Source organism: Aotus nancymaae, unplaced genomic scaffold, assembly GCF_030222135.1.
Source record: "Aotus nancymaae isolate 86718 unplaced genomic scaffold, 86718_ANA_hifiasm-v0.15.2.pri h1tg000062l, whole genome shotgun sequence".
In the NCBI taxonomy this organism is placed as follows: Eukaryota; Metazoa; Chordata; class Mammalia; order Primates; family Aotidae; genus Aotus; species Aotus nancymaae.
The window spans coordinates 20,882,433-20,897,699 of NW_026988476.1; the positions used below are offsets into that span (position 1 = coordinate 20,882,433).

The 15,267-nt window shown below is 38.4% G+C and overlaps 1 protein-coding gene across 5 annotated transcripts in view; it reads right to left on the reverse strand.

Annotated features, from left to right (window-relative positions):
* NIN (ninein) overlaps positions 1 to 15,267 on the reverse strand; it is a 116,592-nt gene that overhangs the window by 18,207 nt on the left and 83,118 nt on the right. For all 5 annotated transcript variants that reach the window (XM_064365857.1, XM_064365854.1, XM_064365858.1 and 2 more), the window contains 7 exons: positions 13,613 to 13,738; positions 13,441 to 13,510; positions 11,384 to 11,599; positions 7,957 to 8,070; positions 4,105 to 4,227; positions 3,004 to 3,117; positions 1,485 to 1,631 (listed from right to left, as the gene is read on the reverse strand). In XM_064365857.1, coding sequence (XP_064221927.1) covers positions 1,485 to 1,631; positions 3,004 to 3,117; positions 4,105 to 4,227; positions 7,957 to 8,070; positions 11,384 to 11,599; positions 13,441 to 13,510; positions 13,613 to 13,738 — 910 coding nt within the window. The remainder of the gene's footprint in view (positions 1 to 1,484; positions 1,632 to 3,003; positions 3,118 to 4,104; positions 4,228 to 7,956; positions 8,071 to 11,383; positions 11,600 to 13,440; positions 13,511 to 13,612; positions 13,739 to 15,267) is intronic.

The window sequence follows — 15,267 nt, forward strand, 5'->3', positions numbered from 1 at the left end:
CTTAAAAGTTTTCTCATTCTTATGAAGTTATTTTTGAGTCCAGAAGATATTCTTTTGATTCACAAAGGACATAAAGAGAAAGCTGAAACGCACTGCCAACTTGAAAGCTTTCACAAGCTAAACTCTGCTTTCATTTTCACATATGCAATCATATCCTTTTTTTTAGAATCCAAAGCACATACTGTCCATGTAATTAACGTCGGAATTCAGAAATGTGCTTTCAGCTACCAAAGTGATTTTTTGGATCTTGAAAATGATTTTAAAAATGAAAAAGATAACACAAATATATAAGCCTCCTGCCTTTTAAAACCAAACATGAAAAAAAGATACAATCTCATTTTGAGAAAAAGTCAACAGAAGTAATTTTAAAAATGTAAACTTTTTTTTTTTTTTTTTGAGACAGAGTCTTGCTCTGTCACCCAGGCTGGAGTGCAGTGGCACGATCCCAACTCACTGCAACCTCTACCTCCCGGACTCAAGCAATTCTTGCGCCTCAGCCTTTCGAGTAGCTTTGATTACGGGAGTGTGCACCACCACACCTGGCTAATTTTTGTATTTTTGGTAGAGACAGGGTTTAGCCATGTTGGCCAGGCTTAACTCTTGGCCTCCCAAAGTGCTGGGATTACAGGCGTGAGCCACCACGCCCAGCCAGAAACAACTATCTAATATTTTTTTACAAAAAGTTCCACCAAGACGTAAGTGAATTAGTGTCTACTTTTACTGTAGGACAAAATCTTAACATCTACCCCAAGACTGACATCTATCACATTGTTCTTAATTTATCTGCACACAGATTAGGCAGCACTGTGACTTATTAAAATGAGACACACTTTCCACCACACCACTATCATGTGTCAGCCAGCTAACACTTTAACCAGCTCTGCCTGGACTTTCTGGTGCCACAGCAACAACGTATTTGTAGCAATGAATTATCTCCTGAAATTGAGTGCTATTGTTTTATGCCTTTTTAGCAGAAGTTGTACTTTTTTGCAAGCTTATGTATATGTTCCCAGATGAATTTCTTACACTGTTTTTCTTCACTTGATTTTTGTAGGGTCACACAAATACTTTTATCTACCATTTTAGAAAATATTTTAGTTTTGTTACTTTACAAAACTCAATTCAGCCATGGTCTTCTGACTTGCTCAATACAAAAAGAAAAAAAGACCTGTTTTATATCACTGTGGTTCATTTATGTGAAGTTTAGAAATAAGCATCCCTAACCTACAGTGGCAGAGGGTACAAAAGTGGTTTTCTTGGGGTTACCAACTGGAGGGAACACAAGAGAGCCTGTTGGCTGCTGGAAATGTTCTGTATTTTTATCTAAGTGATGGTTATACAAACACAAACATACATAAAGATATATAAAATATGCATATTTATATATACATGCATATACACATAAAAATAATCAAGTTATAGACTTAAGATTTATGTACTTTACCGTAAACAACTTATACCTAAATAAAAAAAGAACAAATCACCTTGCCACCAGCATTCTGAAGTTGCTTATGCAAAGACATCACTTCTTGTTTTAAAGCCTCCTTTTCCTGCTGAGTCACTCGTAGGTCAGATTTAACCCAGGACATTTGCAGGTTTACATTCTGCAGGGTGTCTTCTAAATTCTGAACCTGTATCATGAGAATGATCTTTTACCACTACACAAACTCCTGTGGTCTCACCTCTAGCATGTTCAGGAATGAGTAAGGACAAGAGAACTTTCAGGTCCCTTTGTTTCTCTTTACTAAATCCAGCTTTCTTGTTGGTAGCTTAGTGGAAACTCAGGATAGTACGTATATTTACAGGATGTGAAATTATATATAGGACAATGTTGAGCTATGCCTGGAGCAAGGTACTACTGAGAGTCATCTGGTAGATTACTAAATGGTATCTTACAGAACCAGTGGGTACCAACTGGCATCACAAAAGATGGTTTCACTAACTTTTGTAGAAATTATGTTTTAGCCTGTGGTGTTGGATTGTAAAGGACCCTCTTAGTTGAAAATAAAATAAATATTTGTAGAATCCTATTCTAGGCTAGGCATGGTGGCTCACACCTAGAATCCCAGCACTTTGGGAGTCCAAGACAGGAGGATCACTTGAGCCAAGGAGTTTGAAACTAGCCTGGGCAAGATGGCAAGACCCCATCTCTACAAAAAATAAAAAATTAGCCAAGTGTGGTGGTGTGCACCTATAGTCCCAGCTACCTAGAAGGCTGAGGTGGGAGAATCCCTTGTGCCCAAGAGTTTGAGGCAGCAGTGAGTGGTGATCCAGCCTGGGCTACACAGGGAGACCTCACCTCTTAAAGAAGAATCCTATTCTATGCTAATATCTCATATAAATTCCAATTTAAAAAATTTAAATTTATAAACGGAATGTTGATATAGATCTTTAAAACAGGGCACAAACCTGCCTTAGAAGTCCTGTTTATAAATTAGGAAGAAACAGTCATTTTTATGCACTATTCTTGAGCCTTCATAATTAATAAACTTCGAGGGAAATATTATTTAAATAATTTTGTCACACTATATTTACTTTTTTTCTTGAGATGGAGTCTTGCTCTGTCGTCCAGGCTGGAATGTACTAGTGTGATCTCAGCTCACCACAGCCTCTGCCTCCTGGGTTCAAGCTATTCTCCTTCCTCAGCCTTCTGAGTAGCTGGGACTACAGGCATGTGCTACCACACCCAGGTTTTTTTTTTTTTTTTTTTTTTTTTTTTTTTTTTAATTTTTAGTAGAGATGGGGTTTCACCATGTTGGCTGGTATGGTCTTGAATTCCTGACCTCAAGCATCTGCCCACCTTGGCCTCCCAAAGTGCTGGGATTACAGGTGTGAGGCACCACACCTTGCCATGCTATAAATACACATCGAACATTGGTCAAATTGAATCATTTGGAACCCTCTTATGCTACTTCCACCTGGAACATTCTTTTTACTGGGATTTCTGTTGGAAGATCTAGGAGAATACTAATTGTGAAGGTGAAACAAGAATTGTCAACGTACCTTTTCCTGAGAAGCCACCAGCTGTGACTTTAAGCTCGCACTTTGATGTTCCCAGGATTTCTGTTCCTGCTTCATCGTTGCGATTCTCTGCTCTAAAAGACTTGATTTTGCCAACTGTTTCAGGAAGGGAAAAGAGGTAAAAGGGAATTTTTGCAATATTATCTAGCCTTAATTTATATGCCTGCACTTACATTGTCAAGAACAAGTACCATCTATTTATCTGGGGGACCAGGGCAAGGTCAAAGAAGGAGATGGTCTTCCTGGCTCTCTGTTATACTTCTAATTTTGAGGAGTTGCTTCTTTTTGGAAATTTTCTTTTTTTCTTTCCTACTGCCTCATGTTTTGAGGGTGGAAGATGGTAAGCTGGAAGGCAATTAAAAATCTCAAGAGCATACCATAGGAAGAAAATACAGAATACCTATTGAGGCAGGTGGGGAAAAAAGGCAGTGTTTTTGGATCTGCTAAAGATAAAATAGAAACTATGAAATTGATCTCAGATTATTAAACCCATAATTTATAACAAAATAGCAGTATGAAGTTGCACTGTGATACGATGATGAGACAGGCCAGGTGTGGTGGCTCACACCTGTAATCCCAGCACTTTGGGAGGCTGAGATGGGTGGATCACAAGGTCAAGAGCTTGAGATCATCCTGGCCAACATGGTGAAACCCTGTCTGCCCTAAAAATACAAAAATTAGCTGGGCATGGTGGTGCGCATCTGTAATCCCAGCTACTCGGGAGGCTGAGGCAGGAGAATTGCTTGAACCAGGACCTGAGAGGCAGAGGTTGCAGTGAGCCAAGATCTCACCACCATACTCCAGCCTGAGCTACAGAGCGAGACTACGCCTCACCAAAAAAAAAAAAAAAAGACAAATTTTATATTATTGAGTTTCATATAATTAGTAAACAACTAATTAAGACTTTATCACAGTCTTGGCTGCAGGAGTTCTAGGGTCAGGGAATGCCACAGAAATGCTGCTCCAGGAGACTCCTGGAACAACAGACTAACACAGGAGGCCCCTGTGCCACTGTGCACAGAGAATGGCTCATTACGGTGCATATTCTGTATGATGATGGCAAAGTTCTATTATTTTTACTACCTTATCAACACAGCTATTTAATTCCTCACTTAGAGCTTCCTTTTCTTTCAGCAGTTTTTCGTTGTAGCTTAGAACACTCGAGATTTTTTGCTGGAAGTCAGAGAGATCAGGACATCTGTGCAGCTGTAAGAGATAAACAAATGAGCCCTTCCATCACATCTCCTGGCTGGGTAAGTACAAAGGGGTATTTCTAAATAAGGCATTTTTACAGCTGCTGCTATTTGCCTATCTGTAGATATTTCAGAAAACATAAACTCTAGCAGACTATAATAAACTTCAAATATTCCCTTCTGGCTTCTCTGTTCCCCAGTTGACTGCTGAAATGTCTGTTTAGGTAAACTCGACCAGACAGACATTGTTAAATAATGATCCCAGCTCTCCATTTTACCTTTAGGGCAAAATAACATACTGCCATTCTGTCATCAATTTAATACATGTAGCATATTATATTTTCCTCATGATTTTTAACTAGAAAAATATTTTTCAAAAAATCTCAGTCAAGATTATAGAATTGGGCTAGTTGGGGTGGCTCACACTCATAATCCCAGCACTTTGGGAGGCTGAGGCGGGTGGATCACTTGACATCAGGAGTTTGAGATCAGCCTGGTGAACATGGTGAAACCTTGTTTCTATTAAAAATACAAAAATTAGCCAGGTGTGGTGATGTGCGCCTGTAATCCCAGCTACTTGGGAGGCTGAGGCAGGAGAATCACTCAAGCCTGGGAGGCTGGGGCTACAGTGAGCTGAGATGACTGCACTCCAGCCTGGTGACAGAAACTCTGTCTCAGAAAAAAAAAAAAAAGACTCTGTAATTGGCATGAACTGAACCACAAACAAGGTAACACCCAAAGGCAAATTTAAAGATAAAATTGTATTTTTCAGCTTGTTCCCTGTGCTCTTCCTTTCAGAAGATGCCTATGCTGGCTGGCCAGTAAAATGTTGTTGGCATGGACACACTGGCTTTTCCTCTCCATTTTATCAAATCAAGAGAAACCGAAAAGTGTTCTTACTCCTCTTCAACATCAATGCTGGTACTAGTCTCATTTTGGGCTGGATAATTCTTTGTTGGGGGTTGGGGTTGGGGGGCATTCTGGACATTGTAGGATGTTTCACAGCATCTCTGGCTTTACTCACAAGATGCCAGTAACCACTCCCCCAGCTCCCAGTTGTGAAAATAAATAATGTGCCCAGAAACTGATAAATATTCTGGGGCGGGAGAGCATTCCTCACCCCCTCACCCTGTTGAGAACCTATGCTTTAAAGAGGCTGTTTCTTACACTTCTTAACCCTTTCCCATAGTTTATAAGTTTGTAACTTTCTTCTGTTTTCACTCGGCTTTTCAATTCTTTATTATCATTATGATTTCACAACCATCTTTTCTGCTTCGTGAACCTGAAGTTCTTTTACATTTAGCTGTAGGAATAGTAAGACAAAACAGACTTTCAGGGTTGAATCTTGTCTTCAACTGGCAACAAATCCAGCATACCTTACAAATCTGAACAAGTCAAGAATATAGGAAAATGTATTTTCAAGTACCTGGGCACTGGTTTAAGAAAGGACTTTCTACTTTATCCACTGCCTTGCCTTCCCACCCTCCAGACACCCAGAAAGCTTGATACCACTTGGGATGTCTGTAGACTGTTTCCTTTGAGTGCAATAAATAACATGTAAAAGTGCTTGTGAACTGTGAATCATGCTGTCATACAGAGTGGCACATGCATCCTGGGTCCATGTTGTGTAACAGCAATGATGGGCTGACACTGCCCTCTTCTTGGGATCAAAAGGGTCCAGGTACCTGATGAAACAACTTTCTACCCAAGGCAGACCAGGCTATTTCTCCATCGCACTATTTATACCGCCTCTGTTTTTTTTTTTCTTTTTAGAGCAATAAAAAGGTGTTGAATGATGTCCTCATCATGTTATTTTTCTCCTAGCTCTGCTCTTTTCTTTCTGTTCTTTAGCTTAGCAAGGCCACAAAGCACACATTCCAATACTATGAATTTGAAACCAATCATCATCATCCTAAAGGCTTTCAAAAAGTCAAGGAAAAAAGGATTCTTAATTAGGATAAAGTTGGTAGTAATAGCCTTGGAATACTTAACCACACCACAGAAAGGCCCTATGAGTCTTAACTTCTGTTATGTTTATATGGGACAGACAACTTCTCAAGTCACAGCAGAACAAATGTATTCTGCATAGCAGTAGTTGACTTGAAAAGGTTCTTAGAAAGCACCTGTTGAGTACCAGTACTGTACTAGGCATTATGAAAGACTTAATAGTCTTGCTATTAAGAAAGCAAGACTCAATAGGGGTCAGATCAACAGTAATACCAGGTGGTACAGACTGAATGTTTCTGCATTCAGGGAGGGACAACTTTGTGCTTACAGGCTGAAGAGACAGATGTAAGAAAGACAATTTTATAAGATATGAGTGCCATAATAATCTGATGCTGAAGCAAACAAATAAAATGGAACAACTAAATTTTCCTACTATAAATCAGGATTGTTCCAATGGAAAGATTCCTGTTAATAATGAAAATTAAAACAGGACAATGTTTAGGACACAATTTTTTTATCCAACAATGCATTTCTCCATGAGAGGACATAATTTTTAAGGTGAGACCTCTTTCCTATTTTCATATTTAAAACTAAGCCTTTTTTGTTTCTTTCTTTTTTTGAGACAGAGGTTCTCTGGCCCAGGCTGGAGTGCAGTGGCGCAGTAGTGCGATCTCAGCTCACTGAAGGCTCGACTTCCTGAGCTCAGGTGATCCTTCCACCTCAGCCTCCTGACTAGGTGGGACTACAGGTGCACGCCATCACGGCCAGCTAATTTTTTTTTTGTAGAGCTAGGCTTTTGTCCTGTTGCCCAGGCTGGTCTCGAATTCCTGGCCACAGGTAATCTGTCTACCTTGGCCTTCCAAAGTACTGGGGGATTAAAGGCATGAGCCACTGTGTCTGGCCTAAAGTTTTAAGCCTTTGTTTGAAACTTTGAAATAGGCTTCTGAAGGCCAAATTCGTAAGTGAGACTGCATGCCACATGCTCTAGAACTGATGCCTCATACTTGCTACAGAAAAAGGGAGAAGGACCAGCTTCATCAATGTCTCACAAATCAATGTGAACAGAATTAGAAAAGCTATAAGCAAAACAGTCCGCCTCCTTTTAGACACACATGTTACTTTATAACCTGGCTGGGTGAAAGTAGAACAACAATTTCTTAAACTGAAGTGGTTGGGATTCATTTACGATAACAGAGTTTTAGAGTGGGCCAGGTGCAGTGGCTCACGCCTGAAATCCCAACATCTTGGGGGGCTGAGGTGGGTGGACTGTTTGAGCCCAGAAGTTTGAGACCAGCCTGGCCAATATGGCGAAACCCCGCCTCTACTAAAAATACAAAAGTTAGCTGGGCGTGGTGGTGGGCGCATGTAATCCCAGCTACGTGAGAGGCTGAGGCATGAGAACTGCTCGAGCTCAGGAGGCTGACGCATGAGAATTGCTTGAGCCCGGGAGGTGGAGGTCGTAGTGAGCCAAGATCACGCCACTGGACTCCGGCCTGGGCAACAGAGAGAAGAAGGATACTGTCTCAAAAAAAAAAAAAAAACAAAAAAGACTTCAGTACGTACAACATATATAAGTTACCTAACTAGAACGACACATGGATAATTAGCAATAGCCTTTATGAATAGGTTTTTGCACTTCAGGTCCTCAACTTTGCCAAGCAGTAAGTCCTCCGCTACCAAGCTAGTTGACAGGACTCGATACAAAGGACAACTGGTGGCTAGAAATGCCACGCCACCAGGAGCCCTCCAGGTACATACTGTTCTGTGAACCCCCGTAAGCTACACACAGCCTCACCTGTTTCATTTTCTCCAGTTCATCTTTGAGAAGGAGGTTTTCCTGTTCCACAATATGTGTCTGTATTTTGACTTCAGAGAGTTCTGCCTCCAGAGAAGACACTAAAGTGGAGGACTAAGAGAAAAATCAAAAAGTCAAATAATAGACATATACGTTTAGCCTGGGGGAACTTACTAGGTTCACAAAAAGCCATATTAAAGAAGCAATAATATGAACTCAGTGACACACTGTTTTATGACCATTTTTTTATCCTTATATGTAAAAGATTTTCCACTTAAATGGCATGAATATGATTTCTAAGGTAGGTTTTGCATGTTTCTCCTCTGTAAAATTACTGTCTTTTTCTTGGGGGAGATACTTTGAGACTATACAAATCCTGTTTCTCCTCAAACTTCTGCTTATTAATTTTAACATCTATCAATGCATGTTGTCTACAACTATTATTACTGGGGTGTTTGCTTAATGATGATTTTCTATTTTCTTTTTTTCTTCATTTATTAATTGGAATTCCACTATAAGAAAGGAACTGTTCCCCCCACACACACTTATTTAATTTTTTTACATCAATATGGACTCATGTTTATTTATTCAGTTATTTTGGGAGAGAGACGAGGTCTCACTCTATTGCCAAGGCTGAAGTGCAGTGGTGTAATCTTGGCTCACTGCAGCCTTGACCTCCTGGGCTCAAGCGATTCTCCCATCTCAGCTTCCTGAATAGCTGGAACTATAGAGGCATGCCACCATACCCTACTAATTTTTATTTTTTATTTTTGTATTTTTTTGTAAAGATGGGGTTTCACCATGTTGGCCAGGCTGGTCTTGCACTTGTGGGCTCAAGTGATCCGCCTGCCTTGGCCTCCCAAAGTGCTACGACTACAGGCATGAGCCACTATACCTGGCTGATACTTATTGTAGTCTATATTTACTACATAATAAGTATAAATTGATAATTATACTTATTTTATTCTATACTATCATTTATTTTGTCGACCAAATTGTTCCAGCTTTGGCCATTAGGAGCCCCTTTGACTAGGGGCGTGCGCCATTTTGACATGCCTTATCTTTTTTTTACAACATTTTTTCTTCTGGCCCCATGAGATGTTCCAGGCTTATCCTATATTTTCTCTGCCCCAGCCCTAGAATCAATCATTTTTCCAAGGAATCCTGGTTCCTTTTATAGGAGAATGGTGCTTAGTAACCAAGATCTGGGCACTCCATGCATGGACACACATCTATGTTTCTGTATCTATCTAGCTTTGCATGTATATTAGAAAACATGAGTTTATATAAATATCTCAGATCTCAACCTAGCATCAGAGGGTTCATCTTAGCATTTCTCATTGCCCCACTGGCCACTTCTTCTCCAACAGTGAGAAATCTAGTTCTTAGTGCTTACAACATATTTACTTATTTGTTCAATTTTAGTAATACATACAGTAGTTTCAGAATTACTAACCCATACCTCTCATGAGAATCCTGTTTACTGACTAGATTATCACAGCATGTAGGTACAGTTCATCTTGTCTTTAGCCCGGATAGTATCCAGTCAAGATGATAATTTCTGAATTACTTAATTGTTTTCTTCCCCAGTGTAGTTATATTATCCATTTATAATACAGTTAGGCTCATCTGTTCACACATGTGTTCCCTTTGGGTTTCTTCCCCCACCACTACCATATTGATTGGTTTTACTTGTGCATTTATTTTGGGGGTAAGTGAAGAGTATGTGAAACATTACTATGGTTCTAAGAGTCACAGCGATATGAAAAGATAAACTCAGAAGTGTCACTGCCTTCCTTGTCCCTTCTAGCACATTCTCATTTCTCTGTTCCATCCCTTTCCCACCCTCCCTCTTTAGCTTCTGGTTTATCATTCTTGTGTTTCTTTTGCACAAATGAGCAGACATGTATTTTTAAATATCCCTTTCTTACATGCACAAAGGCATTCTATAGTTTTTTGCACTTTTTCACTTAACAGTCTGTCTTGGAAATCATTTCATATAACTATGGATTTCTTTTTCTCCTTTTTCTTTAACAGCTGCACAGTACTACTTCATGGCATGGACATACCACCACATTTATTCACCTACTCTCCCACATATCAGCATCTAGGTTGTTTCCACAGCTTTGCAAATATAAACAGTGCTGCAGTGAGTAACCCTCTGCGTATGAGTTTTCATATTGTTGGGGTGGTATCTTTTGGGCAGATTCCTAAAAGTGAAATTTCCAGAGCAAAACCTAGGTACATACGTAATTTTAGGTATTGTCAAATATACCTGCAAAAAGGCAGTATCAGTTTGCATTCTCCCAGCAAAGTATGAAAGTGTCTGCTTCCCCGCAGCCTTGCCAACAGAGTATGCTGTCATATTTTAAAATTGTGAGTCTTATAGGTGAGAAATCATGTAAGTGCTGTTTTAATTTGCATTTCTCTAATTGAGTGATTATGAACATTTTTCCATAGGTTTGAGGGTCATTTTAATAATTTTATTATTTAGAGATAGGATCTCACCCAGGCTGGAGTATAGTGGTGCAACCTCAAGCTCCTGGGCGCAAAGGATCCTCCTGCCTCAGCTTCCTGAGTAGCTAGGACCACAGGTGTGTGCCACTATGCCCAGCCAATTTTTAAACTCTTTGTAGAGATGGAGTATTGCTATGTTGTCCAGGCTGATCTTGAACTCCTAGGCTCAAGCTTTTCTCCCGCCTTGGCCTCCCAAAGTGCTGGGATTACAGGTGTGAGCCTCCATGCCTGGCCCATTTTTCATTTTTATCTTTTTTCTGTGATTTATTTGTTGGTATGTTTTTCCCATTTTGCTATCAGATTTTTGGTCCCATGTTCCTCCATTTTTAAGAATTTTTTACTGTTAGGGATTAGGCCTTCTCACTGTGGTATGTGTCGTGAGTATTTTCTCCTAGTTTGTCAGCTGCCTTCTGACTTTATGATTTTTTTTGCCATGTAAAATTTTTTAAAAATATAATCAATTTTTTTTATTGCCTCTGATTTTTTAGTTAAATACCCTTTCTTTACACCAGGGTTAAAGAAAAATTCACCCATATTTTCTTCAAGTATTTGTATAGTTCTATTTTTTATATTTCACCTCCTAATCCAACTGAAGTTTATTCTTGTGCGTGGAATGAAATATGGGTCTAATTTTATCCATTTCCAAATGTCTACCCAGTTGTTCAGGCATCATTAATTAAAAAGTCTACCCCTACCCCAGTGGTTTGAAAAGGACCTTTGCTGTATACTACGTTTCCATTTGTATTTGGGTCTAATTCTAGCCTTTCTATTCCACTTACCTACTTTTCATGTGCCAGGACCATACTGTTTTAATTTCTAAGATTTTATGTTTAAGGAAGTTTAATACAAGGATTTCTTCTATTTCTTGGGATTTCCTCAAAAAAAGCAGTCAGGCGGCTACAGACCATACCTGCACTTTACAACGCTCCAGTTCTTCTTTCAGATTAAACTTCTCTTGTTCCCATTCCTCCAATGTACTGCTTTCTGGCTCTTTTTCCTTCTGGCATTGCATTTCTGTTAGACGTTGATTAAGTTCTTGCAATTTTTCCTGATTTTGAGAGTTCTTTTGGCTAAGTTCTGTATTTTCCAAATCCAACTGCTGGTTTTTCATTTTTAATTCTGAAATCTAATTAAAATTGAAGTAAGTTTTTAAAACTTATTACCCTACTTGTGCTAAAAAAAAAAAAAAAAAAAAAACCAAAAAACAAATTTGGAGACATAATTGTCTTTTCCCTCTCTATGCAAAGTTTAAAATATACATATTTCATAACAGAAATAATACACACTCATTATTACAAATCCAATCAATTCAGAAGTATATGAAGAAGTGAGACACTCAGTCTACTCCACAGGGGAGCCCAGTTGCCCACAGCTGGATACGTATCCCTCCAGATCATTTTCTGTGCATATACAGAACTCACATACACATACAGATTCTTTTCTTCTCTTTAGCAAAAATTTGGAAATTTTATGTTTGGATGGCTTGCTTTTTCTTCTTGTAGTATCTTAAAGACTCTTTCCAGGCCGGGCATGGTGGCTCACACCTGTAATCCCAGCACTTTGGGAGGCCAAGGTAAGCAGATCACCTGAGGTCAGGAGTTTGAGACCAACCTGACCAATATGATGAAACCCCGTCTCTACTAAAAATACAAAAATTAGCCAGGTGTGGTGACATGCACTTGTAATCCCAGCTACTCAGGAGGCTGAGACAAAAGAAACACTTGAACCCAGGAGGCAGAGGTTGCAGTAAGTCAGTATCGTGCCATTGCACTCCAGCCTGGGCAACAAGAGCAAAACTGCCTTAAAAAAAAAAAAAAGACTCTTTCCAAGTCAGTGTGTTCAGCCAACACCACAGCTCTATTTTTTATTGGCTATAGGATATTCCATGTAAGATATTCCGTAATGCATTTATCCATTCCCACATAGATAGACATAAAGGTTTTTTTTTAAACCACTATTTCTTGTAAATAGATCTTTTAGAAAATCTATTTATACAGAGTAGCATTTTGTATTTAGAACGTTTTAGAAGTAGGATTGCCGGGTTAGAAGGGGTGTGTGTGTGTGTGCGCGCGCGCACATTACTGTTTCAACAGATATTTCCAATATGTCTTCCTCACAGTGCTACCACCTTATAATCCTAATAACAATGTATGGGCACACTCATTTCCTCACATCCTTTTAAATACTAGATGATATCAGTCTTTACTTTTTGCAAATTCAATACGTTAAAAAAAGAAACTTATTTATTTGTACTTCTCTAATCACTAATATGGCTAACCATTTTTTGTATTCTTTTGTTCTGTGACTTGAGCATTCATATAGATTGCCTATATTTCAACTGGGTTTTCCCACTTATTTGTAAGAGTCCAAAATACATTTTGGATGTTAACACATTGTCTATTTGAAGTGCTGAAAATACTCTTTCCCAATATGTCCTTGTCTTTTGACTGCTTCAGACAGATTCTTAAACGGTCTTCCCTTTTTTACAACTACATGTTGTAAGATTATACAAATTGAGCACTGAATGGCACCAGCTATCTGAATAAATTGTAATTCTGTGAAATGATATGCTGATTAGCTGGCATTCTGTATATGTGAAATTCTGTCCTTAAATTTCTGCTTTCAATCATGGTGAGGAAAAAGGGCTAACATTAACTGAAACTGCACAAGGGCTAGAGCTAGTATTTCATAGGTATGGTTTTAGAGGTATCACCTCCTTAACCCTGCTGATTATAAAGATTTATTAAGTACTTAGGGTCTAGAATAATATATACATTATTTAATATAAAATAGGAAGCTAGTTTAGAGTCAGTATGAGGTAAGTTTCCATTTTCAAATTCAGAATTTACAACCTTACTGTCATTAGCTATATGCTATTCATTAGCGTGCACTGTCAATTTACAAATTTCAAAAAAAGGGAAACTTTTGGAATCAAAAAACATTGAGAAATATTAAGTATTTCCTTACCTGTTTCTTTAAATTTTCAACCATCATCTGAGCTGCAGCATTTTCTTGTTTTACAGTTTCTGTTTTTTGCCTAAAGGAATGATGAAAATAAAATTCAATGGCAAGGCTTTAAAAGTTGATGTAAAAGAATTTCAGTCTTTGCAAAAATGTCTTAGGAAAATATATGTCTTACCACATTTCTTCCTGAGATCCATTTAATTTCTCTAATTTCAGGTTAGAAACGCTATCTTCTTCACTTAAAGTAGTAATTTCATTTCTCAAAATAGAATTTTCCTCTTGAAGCTTTTCAGATTCATATCTGAAGCACAGAGATTTAAAAAAATAGTTACAAGGCAGTCATCTGGCATCTTTGGAAAATAGTTTCTAGTAACTTCCAAAAGGATGAGTAAACCATGCCAATTAAAAAGAAAAGTCTAAATTAGTAGTCTCTTAGTACTTGGAAATCAAGTTTATGACATATTGACACATTTCTTTGGGGAAGAATTTCACTAAAAGATGTTAGAGAAGTGTAGCTAAAAAAAACCTTAAGCCTGGAGAAATGAATCGGGACTCAGTGCTCATTCTGGTTGCTGATTTTTTCTCAATGGCAAGCATACTGCTTTGAGCAAATGACTTCATTTATCTCAGTCTCGAGTTCTACCGGTTCTGAATACACATAAGCCACATTACAAAGCTGTATTAGCTTAGTTTTAGGCCCCTGGGTACCTAGAGAAGGAAAATTCTCTATATAAATCAAAGGGCCAAAATGAAATATGTACACTGTTTATTTTGTGATTTTATTCATCTCATTATATTCTGATTTTTAGGACTAAAAATGGTCTGAAGAAGAAGAAAGACTACATTCAGAATTAAATTATTTCAGAGAAATTTCAGACATGCTGTAATAGTTTATAAGGTTTTGTTTTTTTTTTTGGTAAAACCAAATTTGCTAGAAGACTATGTAATTATAGTTTATAATGTCAAGTGGGCAGTTGTTCAAATTAGTTCTACTTTTATCTTTGCTCTTCAAGCATATTTATTAGAATTTGGTAGTTCCTCGATTAAATTATATGTTCTAAGATACATTTCCACTGTTTTGTCTTTTTTTTTTTTTTTTTTTATGAAGACAGGGTCTCACTCTGTCACCCAGGCTGGAGTGCAATGGCATGATCACAGCTCACTGTAGCTTCAACCACTCAAACTCAAGCAACCCTCTCACCTCAGCCTCCCTAGTAGCTGGGACCACAGGTGTGCACCACCATGTCCAGATAACATTTTTAAAATTTCTTTGTAGAGGCAGTCTCGCTATATTCCCTAGGCTGATCTGGAAACTCCTGATCTCAAGAAATCCTCTTGCCTTGCTCTCCCGAGGAGTTAAGATTGCAGGCGTAAGCCATGGCGCCTGGCCACTGCACTGGTTATGGGTTATGAGCATGTACTTCAAGTGATATGAGTACAAAACTATAAGACACAGAACATTTTTTCTATGTTAGCATAAGAAGTGAGTTCTTATCTACTGAGTTACTAATACACGAAAAGGCAATCATTCTCATACAACATGTTTCCTCAAAACGAGGAAAGTAACACTTAGGAAAAAAAAAATCCCTATTCATCCAAATGAAATAAGTGCTAGAAAAAAGTTAAAGAGGTACATTGAGGATGCACGTGGTTAAACAGCAAACACTCGCCATTGTGAACTTTCATACCCCATACGAACATTTATTTGCTACAGAGGAAGGGAATGCCTCCTAAACAAGGTTATTTTATTTGTTAATACGGCACAGAAGCAAAAGGACGTCTAGAGAGTACTGCTCTCTTCTTGAAGACTAATAGGTTAGTTTCTCTAGG